The following is a 26,013-nucleotide window of genomic DNA, read 5'->3' on the forward strand; positions in this document are numbered from 1 at the left end:
GTCTTCAAAAGTGGATGAAATATTTTAAAATGTATTTTTAACTGATATAAAAAGCATACAAATAGAGTACCATGTAACCATGTAATGTTTGATATGGGTATACATCATATAATGTTTAAATCACATAAAATACCCTCAAGCATTTCTTGTTTCTTTTATGGTGAAAACTCAATATCATTTCTTTTACCTTTTTGAAATGTAAAGTATATTGTTATAGTTTATTGTAATTATTATTATAATCTATAGTTGTAACATAGTGCCTATTGATCAACCTTTCCCTAAGTCTTCCCCTCTTATTCTTCTGCCTGGCTTCTGGTGACCCTTATTCTACTCTCAACTTTTATGAGGTGAACAGTTTTAGATTCCACAGATAAGTGACATCATGTCGTACTTGTCTTTCTGTGCCTGGCTTATTTCACTTAACACTAGGATCTCTGGGTCCACCCATTTGCTGCAAATGACAGGATTTTATTCTTTTTCAATGGTTGTGTATAAATAACACATTTCTTTATCTGTGGGCATAGGTTATTTCCATTTCTTTGTTATTGTGAATACTGTTGCAATGAGCATGATTGTAGATGTCTCTTCCACATATTGATTTCATTTCCTTTGAATTTATTTCCACAGTGGGATTATTGAATACCTGTTTTTAATTTTTGAGGAAACTATACTGCTTTCCATGATGGCTGGACTAATATATATATTTTAACCAACACTGTGCAAGGGTTTCCTTTTCTCCATGTTCTCAATTGCACTTATTATCTTTAGTCTTTTGGATAGTAGCTGTTCTATGTAATAAATAAAGTCAAGTAAAAACCAGCTAATAAATATGTAGCAATAAGTTTAATATATACAACAGAAAGCTAAAACATTGCTAAAATGAAATATTCATGGGTTGAAATATTTGATATTGTTTAGATATCCATTCTCCCAAAAGTTAGTGATTTAAATCCCAACAGATTTTTTTTTTGGGAAATTGAAATATTGCTTTTAAAACTCAAATGAAACCAAGGCAACCTTGAAAGAAAAACAGCTGGGAAACTTACACTGACCAATATCAAAGCATTTATGAGGCAATAGTAATTAAAACTAATATTCTGACCCAAATATAGACAGATTATTGGAATAGAATACAGAATTCAGACACAAACCTATCTTAACATATACAGATATTCACTTTACGACAAAGTTAGCACTGCAGAGTGAAAGAAAATATCAAATGTTTCTTTAAGTTTCTATGAAGAATGCCATTGGTATTTAGATAGGGATTGTATCAAATCTGTAAGTCACTTTGAGTAGCATGGACATTCTATCAATATTGATTTCTTCAATTCATGCCTTTTCACTTTTTTGTGTCCTTTTGAATTTCTTTAATCAATGTTTGCAGTACTCATTGCAGGGCTCTTTCACCTTTCACCCTGTAGGTTAAATTTATCCCTAGTTTTTTGTTTGTTTATTTGTTTTGGTTGTACTGTGCACTGAACTTGGGCTTTCCATTTGATAGGCATGCACTCTACTACCTAAGCCATGCCCTAGCCCTTTTAATTAGTTATTTTTCAGACAGGGACTCATGTTTTTGCTTGGGCCAGCCTGAGCCCACAATCCTCTTATCTCTAATTCCTGTATAGCTGGGATTGCAGGTGAGTACAACCATGCCTGACTTATTTTTGAGATAGAGTCTCAGTAAGTAACTTTTTTGCCTGGGCTGGCTTTGAACTGTGATCTTCCCATCTCTCCCTGCATAGCCAGGATTATAGATATGGGCCACATACCCAGCTCCTAGATTGTTTTTGTATTTATTATAAATGGAATTAATGGAATTGTTTCCTTGATTTGTATTTCAGGTAATTCACTGTCAACGTATAAGTATAGCTGATCTTTTATGTTGATTTTGTATCTTGCAAATTTGCTGAATTCATTTATTGACCTTCATAGTTTTGGGGGAGATTTTGGATTTTCTATGTGAAATAAATTGTCATCTCCAGACTACATTTTGATTTCCAATTTGGATGCCCTTTCTTTTTTCTCTTGCCATACTGCTCTGACCAGAAATTCCAGTACTGTGTTGAATAAAAGTGGTGAAAGTGGCATCCTTGTTGTCATCTTAGAAGTAAAACTTCAGCTTTTCCCCACAGTTAGCTTTTTATAAATGTCCCTCATTATACTAACATACATTTATTGCATGCCTAACTTGTAAGCACTTTTATCATGAAGGGATATTGAGTTTTATTGTGCCTTTTCCACATTCATAGAGATATCCTTCGTTCTGTTGATGTGGTATATCACATTTGTTAATTTGCACACGTTGAACCATCCTTGCACCCATGGGATAAATCCCACTTTACCATGGTGAATAACTTTTTTAATGTGCTGTTGTTTTCAGTTTGTTAGCATTTTGTTTTAAGGTTTTTTATGTGTGTGTGTGTGTGTGCGTGTGTGGCACTGGGGTTTGAACTTGGGACCTCACACTTACTAGGCAGGCAGTCTTATACCATTTTGTTTAAGATTTTGTGTCTAATTTTTTTGTGTGTGTTGCATGGTTTGAACTCATGGCTTTGCACTTGCTAGGCATGTGCTCTATCACTTGAGATGTGTCCTTTTTGCAACGCTTTTTGTTCTAGATAGTTTGGAGAAAGGGTCTCGCTTTCTGCCCAGGTCAGCCTGGACCACAGTCCTCTATTTTTGCTGCCACTGGGACTAGAGACTTGTACTACCACATTCAGCTTTTTTCTTCTAATATGGGATCTCACAAACTTGTTTTTGCCCAAGTTGGCCTGGAATTGTGATCCTCCCAATGTCAGGCTTCTGTGTAGCTTGAGATGACAGATTGCCTACGTTTTTGTTGAGACTGGGTTTCACAAACTTTTTGCTCAGGCAGGCCTGAGCCTCCAAAGTAACTAGGATTACAGGCATGAGTCACTGGTGCCCAACTTCATGTATCTTTTCAACAAGGTTATTGGCCTGTAGTTTTCATTTTTTTTGTGTGTTCTTATCTAGTTTTGGTGTCAGGGTGATGCTTGTCTTGTTAAATGTGTTTGGAGGAATTCCTTCTTCTTCTGTTTTCTAGAATAACTGAATATAATTGTCACTGGTTGTTAAAACTTTGATGGAATTCAGCAGTGACACTTCCCCAGTCCTGCGCTTTTCTTGGATGAGAACTTTGGATTCTTGATTCAGTCTTGTTACTTGTTATTGGTCTGTTCAAGTTTTCCATTTCTTCATGAGTCAGTCTGGGTAAGGGGTATATGTCTTGGAATTTGCTCTGATCTTCTAGATTACCAAATTTATTGGCACATAGCTGATCACAATCATATCACTGATCTGTGGTTTCGCTGAAATGTGTCCCTATTCATTTCTGATTTTAGTTATTAGAGTCTTCCCTCTCCTTTTCTTAATTTAGCTAAAGGTTTGTCTGTCTCACAATAGCTGCACCATTTTGCGTTCCCACCACTAATGCATGAGAGCTCTTGTGCTCCCACCAGCACTGTTCATCAGTGTCTGGCGCTTTCAGTGTTCTCCATTTTGGCCTAACATGTACTGAGTTCATGCAGTTACACTTTGTATTTGTGTGTGTGTAATGCTGGGGCTTAAACTCAGGGCCTCTACCACTTGAGCCATGCCCCAGCCCTTTTGCTTGCAGTATTTATTCAGATAAGGTCTTGCATTTTTGCTCATTCTTCTGCTTTCACCTCCCAAATAACTAGGTTTGCAGGCATGCATCACCATACCCAGCCACTTTGTATATTTTTTTAACTTCATTTCTGATTTTGTTTTGTAATTTCATTTTTACATTTTGTTATCATTTAAAATGTAACCAGTGACCTTACTAAAGTCATTCTTAATAGCTACATAATCCTGTCATTTTGTATATAAAAGTTACTTGAAAGTTTTCAAATGTTTGCAACACATGCATAGAATGTAAATGGATTTAGGATTGTCCTCTAGATATTTATATAGCTATGAATTGTTACTAGTTTTCAAATAATAGACAATTTCAGATTTATCCCCATGGGACTGGAGCTATTTAAAGTCATGTCTTGTTTAAAGAAAGAACGTATATAATTTTGATATTCAAAGCAATGTTAAATTTGGTTAAATTTTCAAGTTCTGGTGTCAAACAAGCCTGGGTATGTTCCTTTGCTCTGTTTAGTTCAACTTGATCTATTGAGTGGCATTTTAATACATAATACACAAGGCTATTAGGACAATTATGTAAATGTGAAGTAACTGACAACTAGAGATAGGCACAATGGTTGCACTGAGGCAAGGGGATCTTAAGTTTGAGGCCAGTCTTGGGTATGTAGTGAGACCCTGTCTCAAAAACAAAACAAAACAAAACAAAGGAAACCAAATCAAACCAAACCAATAAGTGACAACCACTATTAACTTCTTTGAACATCAGTTTTCTTATTGTGGAACAATAAGGTAAGGATAATCTTTCCATATGATTGTCCTAAGGATCAAAAGCAAAAAAAAAATCCATACGTGACTCTATTACTTTAATTTGTATATGATCTTAGATCAAGTCAACCATGTGAAAAAGCAGCAATTTAAGGAAACTCTGCATTTAGAAACTGTGCTTCATTAATTAGTGTATTGAAAAACTTTTATAAAGTACTCTACATGCAGCATTTTTTAGTAACACATTAAATAGTGTGAGGCTTGTTTCAATGTTTAATCCCCATCAGTACTTCTAAAAGTGTGCTATTGTGCCAAATGTTGGTCAAAGTATTTGGTAGTGTCATAAACTTTGTCCACTTTGTACTGCAGGGTTAAATGACTTGTTTCTATTCTGCTTTAATATGCTAAACATGGAATTAATGCTTCAAAAAGACAGTGTGGACTTAAAGATGATATTTATTTTTAAACTATGTCAAAATAATTTTCACTTGTGATTGGAAATCATATAATTTGAAAAGGGTTTATTTCAAATGTTAGTTTTTATTACACTTTTCTCCTTTATGGGCCTCTAAGAGCTATGGGGGGAAAGGCTGTTTGAAATAATTTTTATCTTTACTCTATTAATTACAGGTACCATTGTACCTACTGTATCTTTTCTCTAATTAGAGATGGCACGTCCACTGGCTCATTACTTCTGCCTAATGAGCCAGGCTCCATGCCACCTCTCTAATCAGAAAAGAGATAGGTACAGAATGTTCCCATGGACTTATTATAAATCATTTTCTTTCTCTCATTTGCTCCTGTTTTTAAATAAAAAAAATTAAGTCACTGTCCTCCATAGTTTTGTCTATATCCAAGATGGTTTCATTCAGAAGAGGTAATTGTGCAAGAGATTTCTGTGAGCTAAATTAAAGATGTTCTCATGCAGTGCCAGTCCGAATGTCTCTGCTTTGGAAGAGACATTGCCTCAAACACAGGCATATCATGTGAGGGCCTACAGAAGATCAAGATGTATCTTTTCTGTCTTTTTCTGGTTACCTTGAACTTGATTCTGTCTTTCTGAACCCAGAAAGTGATGACTTTCCAATGTATGTAGGCTGCTACAGAGATTTTGAATATCACTTTAAAGAAAAAATGTTGCAATGACACTTTCTGTTCCTGCAGGACTTGTCATTGCCTTCTTTAGAAAATTGTATTCGGTTAAAGAAAGGAATGTTTTTCACAGGACAATCACCTATACATATTAATGAGATAAGCTGAGTTCTTTAGGCTGACTTCTAAATATAAAAATCAAAACACCTTAGACCATATCAACCATTGTGTATCAGGTCCTCTTTGGGGATATTTTCTTCAAGTTATAGATTTATTTCAGTGTTCTGGTTGGTCTATGGCTTGGGGAGTTTGTAGTAGCAGATAGACAGTTATAAGCTGTCACAAATGTCATTGTGGTCATTGTGTTATAGCCCTCCAAATTTTGGATTTAGAATTACAGAGTCATGTGAATAACAATGTTTTAGAACTATTTCTGAAGTCGTTTATCAACAGAGTTCTTATTCCCTATTAAAATTGAGAATTCCTACATTAGGTGTTCTAATGCGTAACATTGTCCTAAGAAGATCGTTGATCATCAAGGAATAGACATTCGAGTATCTATTAAAGTGAATGCTCAGGGATGAGAAAGGTATTCATCTGAGGCTAACTCTAACTTACTTTCCCTTCTGAGTTTTCTCCTTTGTGCACATCTTAATTCATTTGCTTGTTCTTAATTCTGAAGTTGGATTGCATCTTTTAATTTCTACAGTGTCCCCTGGGTCTATTTTTCTATTCTTAGCTACAGAAGCTCCATTTTCCTTTTGTTTCAGCCAGGATTATGCTAAGGTTTTTTTCTGAGAGAATGTTTGTTTGGAAGTAGGGAAAAGACAAGGAATAGAAAAGTATAGAAACTGATGAATTAAGACAGGCAAATGGAAGAGAGGAAGAATAAAGGAATCAAGGGAACATAGATTTATAGAGGGGTTGCTTTTTGAACCATTGCCTGAGGGCTACCTAGTAGTGCTATCAGGACAATTAGTTTAAAAACAGAGATGTTAAAATGTATGACTCACAACCATACTAAATAAAAACTATTGAGAATTAAAGCTTGAATGTAAAATGAGTAATCGTGGGTTAGTAGAGGAAAATGAAGGCAAATGCTTCTATAATCCAGCATTCTGAAGTTTCTTATTAGCATGATACAAGGTCCAAAAACATGAAAGAAAAATATTGAAACATTTGACTTGTAAACTGTTTAAAATTCTCACAATGCTTATCATTTTCTACTTTGGCCAGGAAAAATAATGTAATCATACCAGGGTGGGAAAGAGTTTGGTATAAACTGACAAACTATCAAAAGTAAAAATTGTGAGAGGAACTCAATCTAAGATCTGCTTTCAGGGCATTAGCTCAAGAATATAATTAGATAAGGGCTTAAATATATACTGAAACTATTCACTGTAGAAAAAATATAAAGTAGCAAATAACTGGAATAGTTAAAAATTTCAAAAAGGAATTGACTCTATCTATCTGTCTGTCTGTCTATCTATCTATCTATCTATCTATCTATCTATCATCTATCATCTTTGTGTAGTGGGGATTGAACCCAGTGCTACTGTATGCTAGGCAAGTGCTTTACCACTTGAGCTCTTTAGTTTTTTTATTTTGTTTTTGTGACAAAAAATATATATATATATATATAGCCTCTCTCTCTCTCTCTCTCTCTCTCTCTCTCTCTCTCTCTATATATATATATATATATATAGCCTAGGCTGACCTAGAACTTACAATCCTCCTACCTCTACCTCCCAAGCAGCTGGGATTACAGGTATGTGCCACCTTGTCCAACTATTTAAATAAATTTATAGCTAGAGTGGGATAGTAATACACCATGACAAAGTCATGGAAATGGGTTAATATGTATTATTGCATGAAAAATACCAAGTAGGTGGGAATCTCTTAATGTGTAACATATGGGTTATTATAAATATACAGATTTAAAAGTCTGGAAGGAGAGATGCCAAAGTGTTATTCAGAATGTTAACAATGTTCATCTCTATGAGTAGAATTGCAAGTTACTGTCTTTCAAATGTCTTTCTGTATTGATCACAATTATTTTTAGTAAAGTGTATTTTCATAATAAAAGGAAAAGTGTTTTCTAATGTTGGACAAAGTAAGTAATGGAAGAATTTCACAAAGTGGATTCATTTTATGACTGTAAATGAAGTTCAACTTTATATGCCTAAATTGCACAGTTTTGAGGGTAGTTTGAAGAATTTCGCTTGTTTAAATTTTGTATTGGTCACATGGCTAGAAGAAAATCAATTTGCACTGAACATTTAACTCATTATAAGTAAAAATTATTATCACTACCTCAATTAGTGTCTGAAAAGCAAGGCATGCGATGTAGAAAAAAACAGATTGGGGTTTGAATACCAGCTCTGCTTCTTAAGAGCCAAGTAACTTTGGCAATAAATTTAATTTCTCAATCCTATTTCCTAATTTTTTTCTCATTTGTAATATATATATATATATAGATATATACACACTTTTTGAGATGATTACAAATGTTTTAAATAATGTATGCTTTGTTCATGAAAGTCAAAGAAATTTTGCTGTCATAAGTATTAGTGTTAATTTAGATATTACTTGTTTATTGACTTTATGAAAAATTAATTATTTTAAAGTAATAATCATAAGCCATATTTAATTTTTTTGGTTCCATGCCAAGTTTTTCTTAGGCAGGGGAAACAATTTTAACTTAGAACAATAACACAGTACATGTTTGAAAATACATTTTGTTGTCTAGGCAACCATATGAAAAATCCTGGGTTCCACCTGAAGAATTTTTTCCATTGTCTGTAGTGCAGTCTAGTGAAACAAATTCCCATAACTTTTCAGCAAATTCCTTTAACTGGTCTTTACTTTTGAGGGATATTTTCATTGGCTTTTGGATTCCATATTGATTACCATCATTATTTATATTAGAATGTTACTTTCTTCTTGCCTTCACTGTTTGGTGAGAAGTCCACTATCATTCATGTCATTGTTTCCAGATATGGTGTATATTGTTTTCCTTTGAAGCTTGTAATGTTTCTTTTTTATTGTTCATATTACCATTTTGACTATGATATACAAAGGGATGATTTTCATTGTGTTTGTTCTGCTTGAGGTCTGCTCAAATTCTTGGATGTGAATTTGGTGTTTTTGCTAACAATCTCTTTAAATCTTCTTCCTTGAGCTGAGTATGATGAAGCAGGCCAGTGGAGGCAGAATCAGCAGGATTGTGAGATTGAGGCCTATCTAGGCTACATAGTGACACTCTGACCTCACAAAAAATATCTTCTTCCTTCCTTCCTTGCTTTTCTTCCTTCCCTCTCCTCTTTCCTTTCTTTCTTCCCTTCTTCTCTCCTTCCTTCCTTCCTTCTTTCCTTTTTCTCTCTCTCTCTCTTTTCTCTCTTCTCCATATTTGGTTTTAATTATAAGTCTTTAATTATATTTTTATCATAGCCTGGATATTGTCCCAAAGATTTTAGACACATTTGTATTTGTTTTTGTTTCCCTACTCATTGTTTTTGGTTAGTGTTTTTATTTGGATACTTTCTATTGACTCTCTTGTATTCATCTGATGCATCTTATTATTGTGTCTAAGCCACTGTTAAATCCATCTAGAAATTTTTTGATTTCTAAGTCATATTTTTTACTTAAAGTGCTTGCATTTGGCTAGTTTTTGTTGATTTCATCTCTCTGCTCACATTGCAACATCTAGTCACATACATGGTTCACTAGATTCATATTTGTTCATATTTTCACTAGATCTTTGAACATTTTTATCATAGATATTTTCAGATTACATCTGGGTCATGTCTGCGTCTCTTTCTAATGACACATCTTTTCAATGGGTCACATTTGTTTGCTTTTTCCTGTATCTTAAACTATTTTTAGTATATGACAGATTTTATGTAAAAGAATGGAAGATATAGAAGTAAATAATAATTACCTCCAAAATAACAACACTGTTCTATCAATCCTATAGAATGGGGGTTAGGGACAGGAAAGAAATACTATCAAATTAAACTGAAGTTTGTCTGTATGTGGGCTTTGTTACAGTTTCAGTATGATTTGGTTCACTACTGGTTTCAGATCTCTGAGGATAAGATCAAAATGCAGACAGACTCACTTTGTGGTTGGGTTCTCTGGAATTCTAATCTTTCTTTCCAGTCTGTATATTGATGATTTTCTTCTTCTTTGCTGTATTCCTCTACTTTTTATCTTTCTGTAGGTATAACTTCCTTGTGACAGGCTTCTAAACTTGTAGAATTTTATTCAAGTTTCTTTGGGACGTCTATTTACTGAGGGATTTAAAATGGCTATATAGATTGTTTGGCAGACAGACTCACTTTGTGGTTAGGTTCTCTGGAATTCTAAACTGTTTGGCTTGTTTTGGTTGATTGATAGCAAAATGATAGTTTCTCACAACATTCTTCTTTATTTTTTGGATGCTGTACTCAGTACTGGATGCTGAACTCAGTGCCTCACAGTTGCTTGGCAGTAACTCTACCACTTGAACCACTCCACCAGCCCTTTCTGTATGGGTTATTCTTGAGAAAAGTTCTCAGATGGGAGTGGCGTAGACCCTAATTCTCCTGCTTGTGGTTCCCTGAGTAGCTGGTATAATAGGCATTTGCCACTGAGTCCAGACATTGAATGAAATAGGGTCTTGGGACTTTTTCCTGGGGTGGCCTCACACTGAGAAGTTGGAGTAGCTAGGATTGTAGGTTTAAGTCACTGGGCGTGGCCTCCCTTGCAACTTTTTAATTGTAAACCAGACATAGCAATACATTACATGCACCCCTTTTCTTTCTTTGGCACACTGTGCTTAATTTTGCAACCCTCCAGATTCTCTCAGCTATGACCCCAAAGATTTTATTAGTAAAAATCAGGCACTGATCTTCTAGTAACCTAGTTTGATTTTTCCTGGATACTTTTATGTGTCCTAACTTTATCTCTGGCTTCAACTTTTGTATCTGTTTTGTGGTCATGTGACTTTTGTGCTGAGCAACATTGTTTAGTCTCAGTGCCTTGTAACAGGTGTCTGTCCAGAATTTCTTAATCATTTTCTATAGCACACAGATTTCTTATATTTCCTTATCTGTTCTACATATAATTGTACCAAGCAGCTTATACCCATTGTATTCTGGGTCTCACAATCCTACAACTCCTCTGGAATCTTCAAATGATCAAACTTCTCCCTCACTTCTGATATGCTCTCTTCTCTCTGAACTTAGTGTAAAGTTAAGTCTCTATCATGATTTCCTTGCATTGCATCTTAACTCCCCTGCCTTTTTCTCACTTTTGGTATTACCTTGGCAGTGCCACAGTTTTGGTTAAGTGTACCTAATCAGCATGACTAATCTCACCTTAAGTTCTTGACTGCAAACCCCACATGTGCACTAATGATGCCATTCAGTTACTGTGTATTTCCCTTATCCCTTCACCTCCCATCTCATGACAATTGCTTATACATGTTCTTCTTCCCCTGAACTCATTTCTTATCTTGACTCAGCTGACATTACTTCCCACTTCACTATAAAATTAACAAAAATCTTAAAAGAACTTCTGAATATTCACGACTGCTGTCTATACCCATCTTTGACATGTAATCTGCATCTGACCAGTAGTATTCTTGCAGCATCTCCCCCCATTTACTCCTATATTATGAATGGTTTCTTGTATGAATGGGACATTTTTCATGAGCATAAAAACATGATCCTTTTTCTATTGAAAAACAGTTGCTTGGACCCCCCTATTTCCTTCAGCAGCCAGTATCATTTCCTTGCTCCTTCTCTTTTGGTAAAATTCCCACATTCACTAATTGGAGTCTCAAGGTTCTGTTTTCCTATCTAGTGACTGCAGTTAGATGTAGCTAACCACTACACTTAAACTGCATTTGTCAAAATACTACTGATGTTCACATCAAAAGCCTCATAGTGAATTTTAAGTAATTTCCTTATTTGTTCCATCAGCATCATGTAATGGAGTTGATCAATTGTTCTTTAGTATATTTTCTTCACTTGGCATCTGAGACTCCATCACCTCTTGATTTGCCTCTGGATTTCTAGTTTATTTTTCTCAGTTTGATTTAATGTATCTTCTTCATCTATGTGACTTCTTAATATTGGTATCCCAGGCCTTAGGACTCAGCTCCATTCTCAACTCTATATGTACTCAGTCCTTTGAAGATTATCTACAGTCTTATCTCTTCAAATATCATCTAAGTTACTTGACTTCCAATTTTTATTCTATCCTAAAATCCAGACTGCTACATATATTAGACTCCTAACATGTCCATTTGAATGTTATTTTGAAAGTGTACTTTGTTAAAAAGTATTTTTAGCAAGGCACTGGTGGCTCACCCTTGTAATCCTAGCTACTCAGGGAGCAGAGATTAGGAGGATAACCTTATCTCTAAAAAACCCATCACAGAAAAAGGACTGGTGGAATGACCCAAGGTGTAGGCCCTGAGTTTAAACCCTTGTACCACAAAAAAAGTATTTTTAGACCACAAATTCCCTTGCCCATAGTCTTCCCCTTGGAGTCAGTCTTGCCAATACTTCTCTCACATTCCAAATCTTGTGTGTTAGAAAAATCCTTTCAAAATTTCTTCTTGTTTTGATTCCTTCTTACCACCCCTGCCAGAAACATCCTCGTCCAAGTCATGGTAGGCTGCTTCAGCCTGGGTCACTGCATAGTGCTTTCAATGCTTTTGCTTTTGCCCTCATTTTCTTTGTAACACAGCAGCCAGAGCTATTCTATTAAATCTGAATCAAACATATTATTTTTCTGGTCCAAATGCTCTATTTCCCCAGAATGAAAGTCAACATTTTTGCAATAGTTTATAATACAAAAGTGATCTGATTTCAGTATTTCTCTGACTTGATTTCTTGCAACATTTCTTTTGATCTTTTCTTCAATATTGAGTTATACTTCTATCATAGAGCCTTTATCTTATTAATTGCTTCATCAGTATAGAACTTTTTATCTCTTGCTGTGCATGAAGTTGACTCTTTACACACTTAGGTATGCTTAAATAGTACCGTCTAAAAGACGTCTTTCTTTCTCTCTGATTAAAATTACAAGTGCCAACTGCTCACTTTTGGTCCTCATTATACTGTTGTTTTTTCCCCAAAGTTCTCGTTGTAATAAATAAATACCTTAGACTTACTGTGGTTGTCTCTTTTTCCATGTAGAATATACATTTTATGAGTGCAGGGGTTTTTTGTTTGCATTGCTCTATTATCTATCCTAGGAGCCAGAAGATTGTCTGCAACATGGTAGCTACTGAATAAATATTTGCTGAATAAATGGATGGAAGGGTAGATCTGTAGTGCAGAGTTCAATGGGTACAAATCTTTTCACCTTAAACCATTTTGTTAGTTTTGCCTCTGTGACAATATTCCAGAAATGCTATCTAGTATACCAGGTTGGTGAGGATTGAAAGTGTGTATAAATAATTGAGCAGACACTGTGATTATGGTCCATAAAATAGAAAGAAAAAGAAAAAGGAAAAAGTAATATAAACAGTGTGAAATTGATCAAGGTACATTATATGCATGTATGTAAATACCTCAAAGAAACCCCTTTGTACAATATTATGTTAATAAAAAATTTCAAAATAATAAGAAAAAAAATAAGACAGAAGAAAATGGGAAATTGAAAATAATAAAAAGAATTAAAAAGAAATTCTGCTGGAATTTCCTCCAGACTGATTAGCTCCACTTATTCCCAGGGCTGGGGTACAGCCAACCAAGCACCTGTATGTGTCAGGATCCTAGGTGTTCCCTGACCTCACACAGAGAGTGGGGAAACTAACTGTACTGAGAAGATAAATAGCAGGCCCTATGCCTGCCACTTCCAAGGTCTACAGTTTTCTGAGACTTAGTTGCTGTGTGCAATCACATGTGCCTGTTCAGTTTCCAGGTCCTCCTCACCTGGCCCCCCAGCTTGCCAGTCTTAAAAGGAAGGTGAGCTTCACTCCCTCTGAGTGAGTTTACTTCAGTAGTGTTCTGCAGGGTCCACACTGGTGTCCAAGGTAGATACTGGCCAGGACAAAAAGGGGATATTTTACTATGAGATCCAGGGAAAGGCTTGGTGTGTCCTACTCAAGATGACTTTTTTTTTTTTACAGCATCATGCTTTTGCATGGAGATTTGCAGAGCTGGCCCACTATGGCACTCCCAGAACACATTAGCTTAAAGGACCTTTCTGTTCTACATCTATTTCTGTGCCAATTTTGCCAATGTATCTCTTCCTCTTTCCCTTTCTTTTAGCCTTCCACTCTGCAGTGCCACTAAGCCCCTGTGGGCTTGAGCTAATGCACTTTTTCTTGCCTCTGTTCAGATAACCAGTATCTCTGGGTGTCTCCAAGTCTTTATACAGAATTGAACTTCAGCAAATGTGTACGTGGCCCATTCTATGTATAATCAATATCAATAATCAATAATCAATAATCAATATTCCCATGCACCTATCGGAGCTTTGAGAAGCTCCCAATGGACATGCCATTCCCCAGCTTCTCCTTTCAAGTTTTTTTGGGTTTTCCAACTGTTAAGGCTGCCTTGGGCAACTGCAAAGTTAAACAGTTGATGCTAACTGTTTTCAACAAACATCCCGAGGGAAAGACTATTCCCATGAGGAGAAACCTGAGTCAATTCAAATCTTGCTATTTTTTAATGGTATTGCCATACAGATCAAATAATTATAATTGTCTGAGGATGGAGCCTTGAAAGCATTGCAGTTTCAGATTGGTCCTTCCAGTGGCTCCCAGGTTGTTTGTTTTCAGTTTGACCATAAACCATTTGTTTTCAAGGCTACCTGTTAGTTTCAGGAAAAACAGAAATAGAGAAGGTTAACAATGTGAAAGAAACTGTTGTTCTTCCCACATTATTGCAAGTCTTATTTGTTTCTAGAGTTCTGAAAAAGTTGATTCTACTTTCTTGGCTAATATAAACATTGCTTTTATGGAGAAAGAAATTTCAGTTCTTACTCTGCATTCCGATGATATCCCGTTATTTGTTCATCAAGTTTTAATATATAACTGTTTAACTTAAAACTGTCTTTTAGCTTTAACATACTGACACTGCCATGCTGCATTAAATTTATTAATATTGGACTGGAGAAATGGCTAACAAGTGCAAGACCTTGAGTTCAAACCATAATGCTGCTAAAAAAACTATAAATAGTAGTTCATGTTTGTGTTGCTAATATAAGCAGACTTAAAATTTAAAATTTTTATTGACTTATACATATATCATATGTAATTGATTTTATTTGCACTATTGGGGTTTGAACTTAGGGCTTTGTGCTTTCATGGCAGGTGCTCTACTGCTTGAGCCATACCTCTAATCTTTTTTGGCCTGATTATTCTGGAGATAGGGTTATCACTTTTTGCCCAGTCCAGCCTGGACTGTGATCCTCCTATTTTGTGCTTCCTGCCATTTCTGGGATAACAGATATATACCACCATGATCAGCTTTTATCTGTTGAGATGGGGTTCTTGTAAATGCTGGTCTAGAACCACAATCCTCCTGATCTCGTCCTCCTGCACAGTTTCAGATGACAGGAGCTATCAGCTATTGTTTGAAATAGCTCGTGAAATTTTTTCCCCTGGCTAGCCTTTGAGATTGATTCTCCCATTCTCTGCTTTCCAAGTAGCTAGGATCTCAGTAGTGAGCCACCAGTGTCTAACCTTTTGAATTGACTTTTATACATTAAACTGTTATACATATTAGTTCTGGTACCTTTTGTGTCAATTCACTGGGATATTCTAAGTAGATAATGATGTAGAGAATCCAGGCAATTTCATTTCTTCTTGTCTGGTTGGTGTTACACTTTAAAAAAAAAAACAGAACTTAGTCTTATTCAAACCTATTTCACTCTGACTTATTTACTTAGTTTTTGCATTTAACTAACTTTACTCTCTAGTCAGTTGTAGTGCAGCACTGCTTCTTATCTGTCATTACCTAGTTTCTGACTACATAATTATGAAGTCTTTCTTGTAGGTGTCATGTCTATTTCCTTGATCAATTTATATAACTTAGATCTACCTGTGCCATATGAATATTTTAAAAACAGAAATCTCTTTACAGAATGTTTATTCCAATGAATACATGTTAAAATTTGCAGCTAGCAAAGAAATGAGGAAAATCCATCTCTATGTCAGTGTCCTTAAATATTTTATGGCATTCTCCACCAAATCATAATTCTCTTGTTTGAGAGGGATGATTCACATTAACACTTGGTCCTTGGGAAACTTTCTCTAATTCTTTTTGGAAAAAAAATACATCCAGTACGAATTCTGTAGCAGTGATAAGGATTGTCCTATCACATATTCCAAAATGTAAAATTAAAATGGTTTTTAAAGGTTATAAAACCCAGCCCTTTTATTTTATAGATGATAAAATAGATTTTATTATCCCTCTTCAGCTGAGCTTCTCTTTAACTATTATTAAAATATAGGAAGTGAATTCTAATTTATCAGCATTTCAGGGGATACCTCCACTTCTACAATCCTGGTTTGATTTCCATCATTTTTCACCTGGATGACTGTAATAGCTTCTCCAGTGGCCCCTCTGCCTCTACTTTTCTCCCTTACATTCTAATCTCAACACTTTTGGATAAACCTGAGATCATATCACTTCTCTATTCACAATGCTCCAGTGACTTCTTATTTTACTCAGAATAATAACTAAAATCTTTATAATGGGCTATAAGGCTTTAAACAATTTGTAGTTCCATCCCTACTGACCAGTTACTTGTTACACTTAATCTTTCAATGGTGTCTCTTTCTTTCATTCCGCTCCAGGATGCTAGCTCCGTGTCCCTCTTCTAACATGGCAAGTACATTGCACTCATCGTCGGCTGCCTGGAACACTTGGTCCCTGGATATCTGCATGAGTCACTTTTTGGCCCCTGTCAACGCTGCATTCTCAGCGAGGGCTCTCTTTGAATGCACCATACCTACTAAAATCCAGCATGTTCTCTGTTCTGCTCTAATTTTTCTATTTAAAATTTTTCTCCTATTTTTGATAGCACTTAGTATGTTCTACTATATTATGTCAGCTACTCATTTACTAAGTTTATCTATCTGCTTGAGTGCAAGCTACATAAAAGCAAGGGTGTTCTTTTGTTAGTTGGTGTGTCTTTGGCAGCCGTGAAAGTGCCTGGCACATAATAGACTCCTAATAAATATTTGTGAATGAATAAATATACAAAAAATGAAGTCATCTTGACTTCATTTAAAGCCATAGTTCAGGCTTTCACAAAATCAGAGTGTTTCATCATCTTGGCTGTTTTTCAGTGATAGTAGACCTTCCAAAATCATGAATGATTAGCACCTATTTGTAATGATCTGATTCTTGAGATAAAACATTTCCCTTAGAGGTTTTGTATAAAACCCTTAGATAATATTTCATACTGAGAAAAAAGCTGGGTAACATGGACTGCATGTCATAAAATTATTTTTTCTCTTTGACAACTCATATTTACAAAAATAGGAAGTGTGGCTGTTTAAGTTTCCTGTGGCTGTCATAACAAAGTGAATGGCTTAATACAATAGAAATTTATTTTCTCAGTGTTCTGGAGGCTACGAATTCCTCACTGAGGTGTATTCAGGTCCCTGGTCAATTGGAAAACTGAGAAGGAGAATCCTTCATTAGCTTTTGCTAGTTTTTTTGGTTCCTTGGCTTGTAGCTGCATCATTTAGTCTGTCTGCCATCACATGGCCTTTCCCCTGTGTGTCTCTGTGTTCACATGCCATTTTCCTTTTATAAAAGTCACTATTTGTATTGGAGTTGGAGCTTACTTAAAATGACTTAACTGTAACTTGATTATATCTGCATATAGTATATTTTAAAATAAGATCATGTTCATTCATAAATACTAGGGGATAAGACTTCAGAATATCTTTTAGGTACAATTCAGCACAGAGCAATAAATTTCTTCATGGACAAGTGTGCTTTGAGTGTGGTGGGAGTCTTCCTGTTGTTCCATTAGTCAGTGGGACTAAAAGGAACATTAGTGTTGCTCAGGTTTTGTTTTTGACTCTAGACAAGATGAAGGTGAATACTAAAATTGTTTCAACTATCTTGTTTCTTTATTTCTACCATACTCTCTTCAACTTCACTGAGATGACCAGTCCCTCAGCTTTTCTCTTTTTCCTGGTTTATCATTTGTCATCTGGTTTCATGTTCCTGTCCACTTAAGTACAGTGGTACATCTTTTCTGCCCTAATGCTTGAATCATTCCTTTATATCTTCCTTTTTTTTTTCGGGGTTATTTGTTACACAGGTATTCTTTTAACTTGTAGACTATGCAAAGTTACAATCAAAATACTTCTTAAGGAGTTCTATAATTTTCCTTGTCAACCTCCCCATTCATTTTCTATAATGGCCATTACAGGTCTTTGCCATTCTCCTTAAGTCCACTTTACAACTACTTCCCCTTTCTCTCTGTTTCATTCTCCTTTTTTCCTCCATTATTAATTATTTGTTGAATAATTTAGCATGTGCCAGACACTTGGCTATGAGCTGGTGCTATACCAACTACTACTTTGTGTGTCTTGAGAAGGAAGTTTATTTAACGTGTTTTCATGTTTCCTAAGAAAGATAGAGAAATAAGTAGGCATTTGTAAAATAGAATAGAAGTGTACTTCACAGAGCTACAGGAGCTCATAGTAACATGATGGTCTCAGAAAGTTTTGCACAGTTTGTAATTAAATGCTTCCATAGAGACAATGGCTGGGGTCAGGCAGGAACATTGGAAGCAGAGGTAAATCAAGTGTAAAACCTTAGATCTCAGCGAGCTTGGCAGCTGAGGGGCTTTGAAAATTAGCTCAGCTACCGTATGGAGTCTGAAAGATGGTAAGAGAAGGACTGGGTGTGGATAAATATAAGTAAAGGTAAACAATAAACAGAAGACAAATCCAGCTTCCTTTATTCATGACAGACAACAGTATCTCTTGCCTCACAAGGCAAATTCACACTGTGATTTCCTCAGTTTGTCTCCACTCTTCCTCCAAAAAAAGCACATAAGCAGTATGACTTAGTTATATTCACATCTATTCTTCCCGTCATTCCTCCTACCTATAAGAGCACTATATCCTTCCTATACCCTTCTTATTTTGTTTAGTTTTAGACCCTGAATTCATATCAGAACATTACAAATAAATTTGCCTAGATGGCTAGGCAATTTACTGAATGAACAGTTTGCCACGTTTTCCTTGTTTCTTTTAAATGATTAAGAATTATCAAGCAACTTGTGTTGAAGATCATCTAAAGAGTGTTGCGAAGTTTTTGTCAATTCTTGTTGTACTTTGTGCTCATAATACAAGTTGAAAGAACAATTATTTTCACTTGTCTGTTTTTGAATAGATAGAATAAGAAATGCTGTTGAGAGAAGTCTGATTAGCAAGTCTACATAGAACACCATCTTCGTGGTGGATGTAAGCTTAGAAAGTGTGAACGATGGAGATGAAAATGCATAGAGGGAGCACAAAGAAATAAGTGTTTTTTAGAATGTACCAATTGAAAACATTTATCTTCATGAGGAAAAATCCATGTATAAAATAGTCCCAATTTTCTTCAATATGACATTGAAAATATAAATACATAAATACATATATATATATAATACCCATGTGTGCATGCATACATTCTTTTTTATGCCCCCAAGTCTTGCCATTCTTTGCTCATTGTCCCCTTCTGATCTTCTCAGAAGATCCTTTTATCTCCTGAGATCAACATCTGATCTGTTCTGGGTGTAGATTCTACTCCCCATCTTCTGACAAATCTTACTCTGCTCAGTTTCTCCTAACCATTAATAAGTAACAACAAAGACAAGTCAAACATTCTTTTTTTTTTAAGTAAAAACCTCATAATTTTATTTTGTCATGTGTAAAATAGTAAGAGGAGACCATTGTCAGATTTTATGAGTGGAGAAAAGACATTTCAAGTGAATTCAAACATTCTTTAGAAACTCCTGTTATCAAGACATTGGGAAAAATTTAAAGGTTAGAAGAAAACACACATGGGTAAAATGACCATCTGGTGAAATAGCTATTTCTCCAATTTTAATTTTTTAAGAGGCTAAATTATTGAATTGGCATTATACACTAGGAACCAGCATATTTTTTGTGTCCGATGACCCAAACTTTACATAGTATTTTACCTTTTACCAAGTTTTCTCTTTAATAAAAACAGACAAAAATTTAGAGATGATAGTTTTCTTATATATTTTTTTCCTTTTATATTCTCTAGAGCTTATTTGTTTTGGTAAATACCAAATATCTGCTAAACAAATTCATAAAATAATATGTGGATAAAGGTTGATACCTACCTAAGCCTTGAACAATCCTGTAAGTCAATGTAGATTGGTCTTTTAACCATGTTGTCTTAGAAGAATTCTCATTAGGTGACGAAATTTTGAAATTGAACCACAGTGTTGGTGAGATATGTGAGTAACTCAGAACCCATGAGTCGGAGGTTATAAATTTATCTTCGTTTTTGGGACATTTTCTACATAAGACATTAATCTAACTTTAGGGAGTCTCCAAGCATATTCTGGAGTTTGAGGCTAGAATAAGTGAAATGTAAGGGCAGGCAGTTTTCCTGTTGGCACTGCAAATACTGGGGAAATTGGAATTGAATGCAGATAACAATTAAATTTAGGGATTATGAGATGATAGATTTATAGGTTTAAACTCAAGAGAAATTTGATTTGGGAAGCAAAGCTATGAGTAATGTCAGTAAATAAGCTGGCTATGTATTCACTTTTATTTTAGTGTTTCAATGTCTATGGAGATAAATATGATTATTACCGTTAACTCATGTAGAATTAGAAAATGGATATAGGTCTTTAAGAATTGGAAAGGGAAGTGGCACAAACATGTTTTAAAAGCTTTGTAGCTTTAAATAAATACCACTTAAATATTTTTAAACAATTGCTTGGCCAACTGAGGCTTCTTGTATTATATACATACATATATTTTGCAGGTTTAGAGCAGTTTGCTGGAAGAATGCAAGATTTTCGATTATACAAAGTGGCACTGACAAACAGGTGAGCAGATGTGGTATTGTAAACCTTAAGAAGTATTTGTGTAAATGCTGAATTCACTTAAATAAGAGTACCATGGAGATTATAGCATTTTTCACATGTACAGCATTTGACAAACATCACTTAATTAATGTTTGCAGCTTGTTCTGGCTTAATCTATGCCTTCTACTCACTAGCCTATTTTATCAGTGACTCATAATATGAAGTTGATAAAATTCTCTACAAAGCCTTTTCTGTAAGAAAACTAGCTTTGTGAACATTTTATAGAAATTGAAATACATTTGTTTAAATGTTCTGTATGAAGTAGATTCTAATGTTTAAAAAGTATTGTATGTACATTTTAAAATTGCTTTGTTGAAATTATAACTAGAGAGTGTAGAATAATGAAAATGATTATTTATTTTGATGTACAAGAAAGTCTCAAGAGATTAGAATGTTACACTTGGAGATGAACGAATATTTGAAGTGTTATATATTATTCTATTTCTAGTGAAAAGTTATATATACTTGGGTTAGCTTTCATGAAGTGTTCCCTCATCTTGAGAGTAGGTACAAATCTTTCTTTTTTTTAAAATTAAAAAAAATTTTTTTGTTCATTTATTCACATGTGCATACATTGTTTGGGTCATTTCTCCACCCTGCCCCCCCTTCTCCCCTCTTCCCCCCCTCAGTTTCAGGCAGGTTCGGTTCTGCCCTTGTGACTGATTTTGTTGAAAAGACATAAGCATAATAAGAAAGACAAAGCATTTTTGCTACTTGAGTTAAGGATAGCTATACAGAAAGATTCCTGCTAACACTCATGTACCCATGTGTTACGACCCATGTTGATTCAACTCTAACTGATCTTTACATTGGTTCCTGATCCCCTGCTAGTGAAAACTTGTCATTTTAAGGTTTCTGTATTAGTTCCTCTGGAGTGGGGACATCAAACACTTTCATGTTTTGGGTTTTCTACCTATTCCTATGTCTCCCGTGTGTGCTCTCCCTTTGTGATCCGAGTCCAACAACATTGCTGAATTTGCCCTAGATCTAAAGTCCACATATGAGGGAGAACATATGATTTTTGGTCTTCTGAGCCTGGCTGACCTAGCTCAGAATGATGTTCTCCAGTTCCATCCATTTACCTGCAAATGATAAGATTTCATTTTTCTTCATGGCTGAGTAAAATTCCATTGTGTATAGATATCACATTTTCTTGATCCATTCATCAGTAGTGGGGCATCTTGGTTGTTTCCATAACTTGGCTATTGTGAATAGTGCCGCAATAAACATGGGTGTGCAGGTGTCTCTGGAGTAACCTGAGTCGCATTCCTTTGGGTATATCCCCAGGAGTGGGATTGCTGGATCATATGGCAGGTCTATGTTTAGATTTTTAAGAAGTCTCCAAAATTTTTCCAGAGTGGTTGCACCAGCTTGCATTCCCACCAGCAGTGGATTACAAATCTTTCTTAAGGCTTCCTAAAAGTACATAAATTTCAATGTCATTTAGAAATATACAAGTGAAATTCTGTTGTTGGTGGTTTCTGAAGTTTCTTTTCCATTTTACGACCAGTGACATAATATTATATTATTGTATGTATAAGTCTATCTCATTTACTCTTTTCAAAATAAAAAGGAAGAATGTTTATTCATATTTCTTCTTACCTTTGTCTAACATGCTTAAGAGCAATATTGCAGTAATTTGTTGAGAATGATTTTTTTTCCTAGGGAGCAAGGATTTCACGTTATATATTGACTTTGGATTCCATTCAAAACCTGATGTCAGTTGAAAAATATCAATGGGATTTAAAGAAATGTCACTTAATCAATGGGAAAGCTGCCTGACCCTCTATTGCCTCACTGGGATATAGGAGAGGAAGCCTGATTTCTCTAGTTAGATCTGGGTTACTGGCATTGGTCTAACTAAAATGTCTGGAAAGGTGTTATGAGGAAGAATGCCTAAAAATACAATAACTAATTCTGATCTAGAACAGGTGTATTGCCCTTAATGGAAAAATTAAATATATCTGCCAGGAGCTGGCATTCTTATTTGACTTTTGGCAGCTGGCATATGATCTGAAGCCATTGAAACATTTCAGGAAGCCAGAATCTGTACCAGATGAGTCACAGGAAACCATTAATGGCTTTGGCCTCATTCCCTTCACCCCAAAGGAAGCAGATAAAATAGGACTAGCCTTTTTATTCTTTCCTGTGGATGAACTAGATACACACTAAGTCTCATTATTTTCAATATATTATTGCTCACTGTCAGTAGCAAGTCAGCTTATCTATCTAAGTAAATGGTGATCTTCTACCTTATCACAAATGGGCACAGTGACATATATTTAAATAAATCTATTTGTTGATAATAAGAGCTTGAAGATAAACAAGAGCTCATATATGCTTCTTAATGTGAAAAGTTAACACTTAAAAATTTACTATAGTTGATAACACATTTTATAAGAATGAGAATATTTAATTGTCCAAGAATGATTTTATGTTCTTTTTAGAAAATTATTAAAGCTAAACAGTTACTCATCAAGGCATGAAAAGAGTGATATTCATTTGTAATAGTTCTTAGAAGTTCTATTACTGTGAAGCTATCTATCCTTATATTTTCCTTTTTGGCCCTTTCAGAGAGATTCTTGAAGTTTGTTCTGGACATCTGCCCCGATTGCATATTCAGTCACATTGCCACTGCCCCAGCAGTGACCCTTGTGTCCACCCTCTGGCACAGCAGTACTGCATTCCGAATGGTGCAGAAGACACGACCAATAATCGAGCTTTATGGCTGAATCCTGAAGCCCATCCTCTGTCCTTTGTCAATGATAATGATATTGGTACTTCATGGGTTTCACATGTGTTTGCAAACATTACCCAGCTTAATAAGGGAATGACTATCTCAGTGGATTTGGAAAATGGACAATATCAGGTAATTAGAAATAATGGAGTGTGCATTACTTTCCCATGGCTGCTGCAATGGGTTACTACAGACTTCATGTCTTAAAGCAAAGAGATAACTGCACTCTCACAGTTAAGACTAGAAATAGGAAATAAAGGTGCTAGCAGGTCTATAATCCTTCCAAAGGCTTTAGGGAGGAATCTTACTTGCTTTTTCCAGTTTCTCGTGACTTGTATTATTTAGCTTGTTGGCAGTGTCACTTCAAGAGTCTCTAGAAAGGAGGCTCAATTTTCCCTTTTGTTTCTTTTAAAGCCTCACTCTAAATCCATAATGATCTAATAGTGAGATCTTTAATTATATATGCATAAACCTATTTCCAAGTAAAGTCACATTCACAGATATGCAAAATAACCCAATGGATATACTTTTTTGTGGTAATTGAATATTACCTCACTAAATAGAGTCTTAAAATACATAAAATAAAGGAATGTAAAAGATGATATGGAAAGCTTAATTTTTAGAGATTTGTATCAAAATGATATTTATGAAATGTCAGAACAATCTTTTATATTAAGCATCACAAATTAATAAAATCTGAAGTGCTTATTCTGGATAACTACTTAAGAAAAGCATATATGAGATTTATTTCATGGAACTAAATGTTTATTGTTAATGTCTTCATCATAAATTTAATATTAATTTACACTTTTATAAAATCCTTGAGAGCAGAGACAACATAGTATTATAAAATGTGTTGCTTTTACTGTACATCTGAAGTTTCTGGATGTTCGTAAATATTTGCTTGTTATAATTATGAGGAAGCAAATCAATAATTGGAATGCAATAATTCCATGGTTTGATTTCTACTGATGTGTCAAACTTAAACTTCAGTTACAATAATTAACTTACTGTTTCCAGATGTTTCATATTATCATTCAGTTCCTTAGTCCACAAACAATAAGGATTCAAAGGAAGGAGGATGATTTAGATTGGGATGACCGGCAGTATTTTGCTAGAAATTGCAGTACCTTTGGAATGAAAAACAATGGAGGTTTGGAAAATCCCGATTCTGTCAACTGTCTTCAGCTCCCTAAGTATGAACATTTAAAAAACATTTAGTGGCTATTAATTGTATAAAATAATGGGTTTCATTGTGACACTTTTACATGTATATAACAAACTCTGATCACATTCACCCTTCACTACCCTCTCTATTTCACCATTGCCCTGATCCTCTTCCTTTTCCCCAAAAGGTCTCCATCTACTTCCATGTTTTTTTAAAAAAGTCTTGATAATACATCTGAGAAGTCTTTCTCAGTCTGGCTTATTTCACTTATCATGATGATCCACAGTTCCATTCACTTTCTGGCAAACAACATAAATTTTATTCCTCTTTATGTCTGAGTAAAACCCTATTGTATATATGTACTACGTTTTTTTTAATCCATTCATTCATTGAAAGACACCTAGGCTGATTCTATAACTCGGCTATTGTGAACAATGCTGTCAAAAATATGGGTGTGCAGGTATTTCTGTTGCATGCTGACTTTGACTTCTTAGGATATTTACCAAGGAACAGTTGAGCTGAATCAAAAGATAGCTTTATTTTTAGTTTTTTGTGGACTCCCTACTAATTTCCATGGTGGCTACACTAATTTACGTTCTCACCAACAGGGTTCCTTTTCCCTCACATCCTCTCCAACATTTATTATTTGTTTTCTTGATGACTATCATTCTAATTGAGGTGAGATGGAATCTCAATGTAATTTTGATTTGCATTTCCATTATGGCTAAGTTGAACATTTTTCCCTGTATGTATTGGCTACTTGTATGTCTTCTTTTGAGAACTTTCAGTTAATTTGTCCATTTATTAATTGTATTATTTGTTCTTTTGGTGTTTAATTTTTGGAGCTCTTTATGTATTCTGTGTATTAATTCTTTGATGAATAGCTGGCAAAAATTTTCCATAAATTGTCTCTTCATTCTGATTATTGAGTTTCCTTTGTTGGGCAAAAGCTTTTAAATTTGATGTAATCCCATTTGTCAATTCTTGCTATTATTTCCTGAGCTATTAGGATCCCTATTCAGAAAGTCATTGCTTATGACCCTATCTTGAAGTCTTCTCCCTATGTTTTCCTGTAGTAGTTTCAAAGTTTTAGGTCTTATATTAACGTCTTTGATTCATTTTTATTGATATTTGTAAAGGGAAAGAAGTAGGGATCTAGTTTCAGTTCTCTACATCCAGTTTTCCCAAAACCCTTTGTTGAAGGAAAGCACTTTCATTAGACTGAAAGCAGGACAGCTCTACAATGAGAATGGTGTTTCTGCAGTATAATATAAAATCAGGTATTGTGGTGCTGCCAGCATTGTTCCTTTCACTCAGGATGCTTTGACTATTTGTGGTCTTTTGTATTTCTATATATATAAGATTGTTTCTTGTCTCTGTGAAGAATGTCATTGGAATTTTGATGAGGATGGCATTGACTCTGTAGGTCACTTTAAGTAATTTAGCTGTTTTCAGAATAGCTATTCTGTCAATCCATGAACATGGGAGGTCTTTCTGTCTTGTAGTGTCTGCTTCTATTTCT

At 35.0% G+C, this 26,013-nt stretch overlaps 1 protein-coding gene across 1 annotated transcript in view; it reads left to right on the forward strand.

Moving 5' to 3' along the window:
• Ush2a (usherin) overlaps positions 1 to 26,013 on the forward strand; it is a 759,580-nt gene that overhangs the window by 70,911 nt on the left and 662,656 nt on the right. Inside the window, exons 5-7 of the mRNA XM_074048325.1 lie at positions 20,484 to 20,547; positions 23,161 to 23,455; positions 24,344 to 24,519. Of these exons, the coding sequence (XP_073904426.1) occupies positions 20,484 to 20,547; positions 23,161 to 23,455; positions 24,344 to 24,519 (535 nt within the window). The remainder of the gene's footprint in view (positions 1 to 20,483; positions 20,548 to 23,160; positions 23,456 to 24,343; positions 24,520 to 26,013) is intronic.

This window comes from Castor canadensis, chromosome 11, assembly GCF_047511655.1.
Source record: "Castor canadensis chromosome 11, mCasCan1.hap1v2, whole genome shotgun sequence".
In the NCBI taxonomy this organism is placed as follows: Eukaryota; Metazoa; Chordata; class Mammalia; order Rodentia; family Castoridae; genus Castor; species Castor canadensis.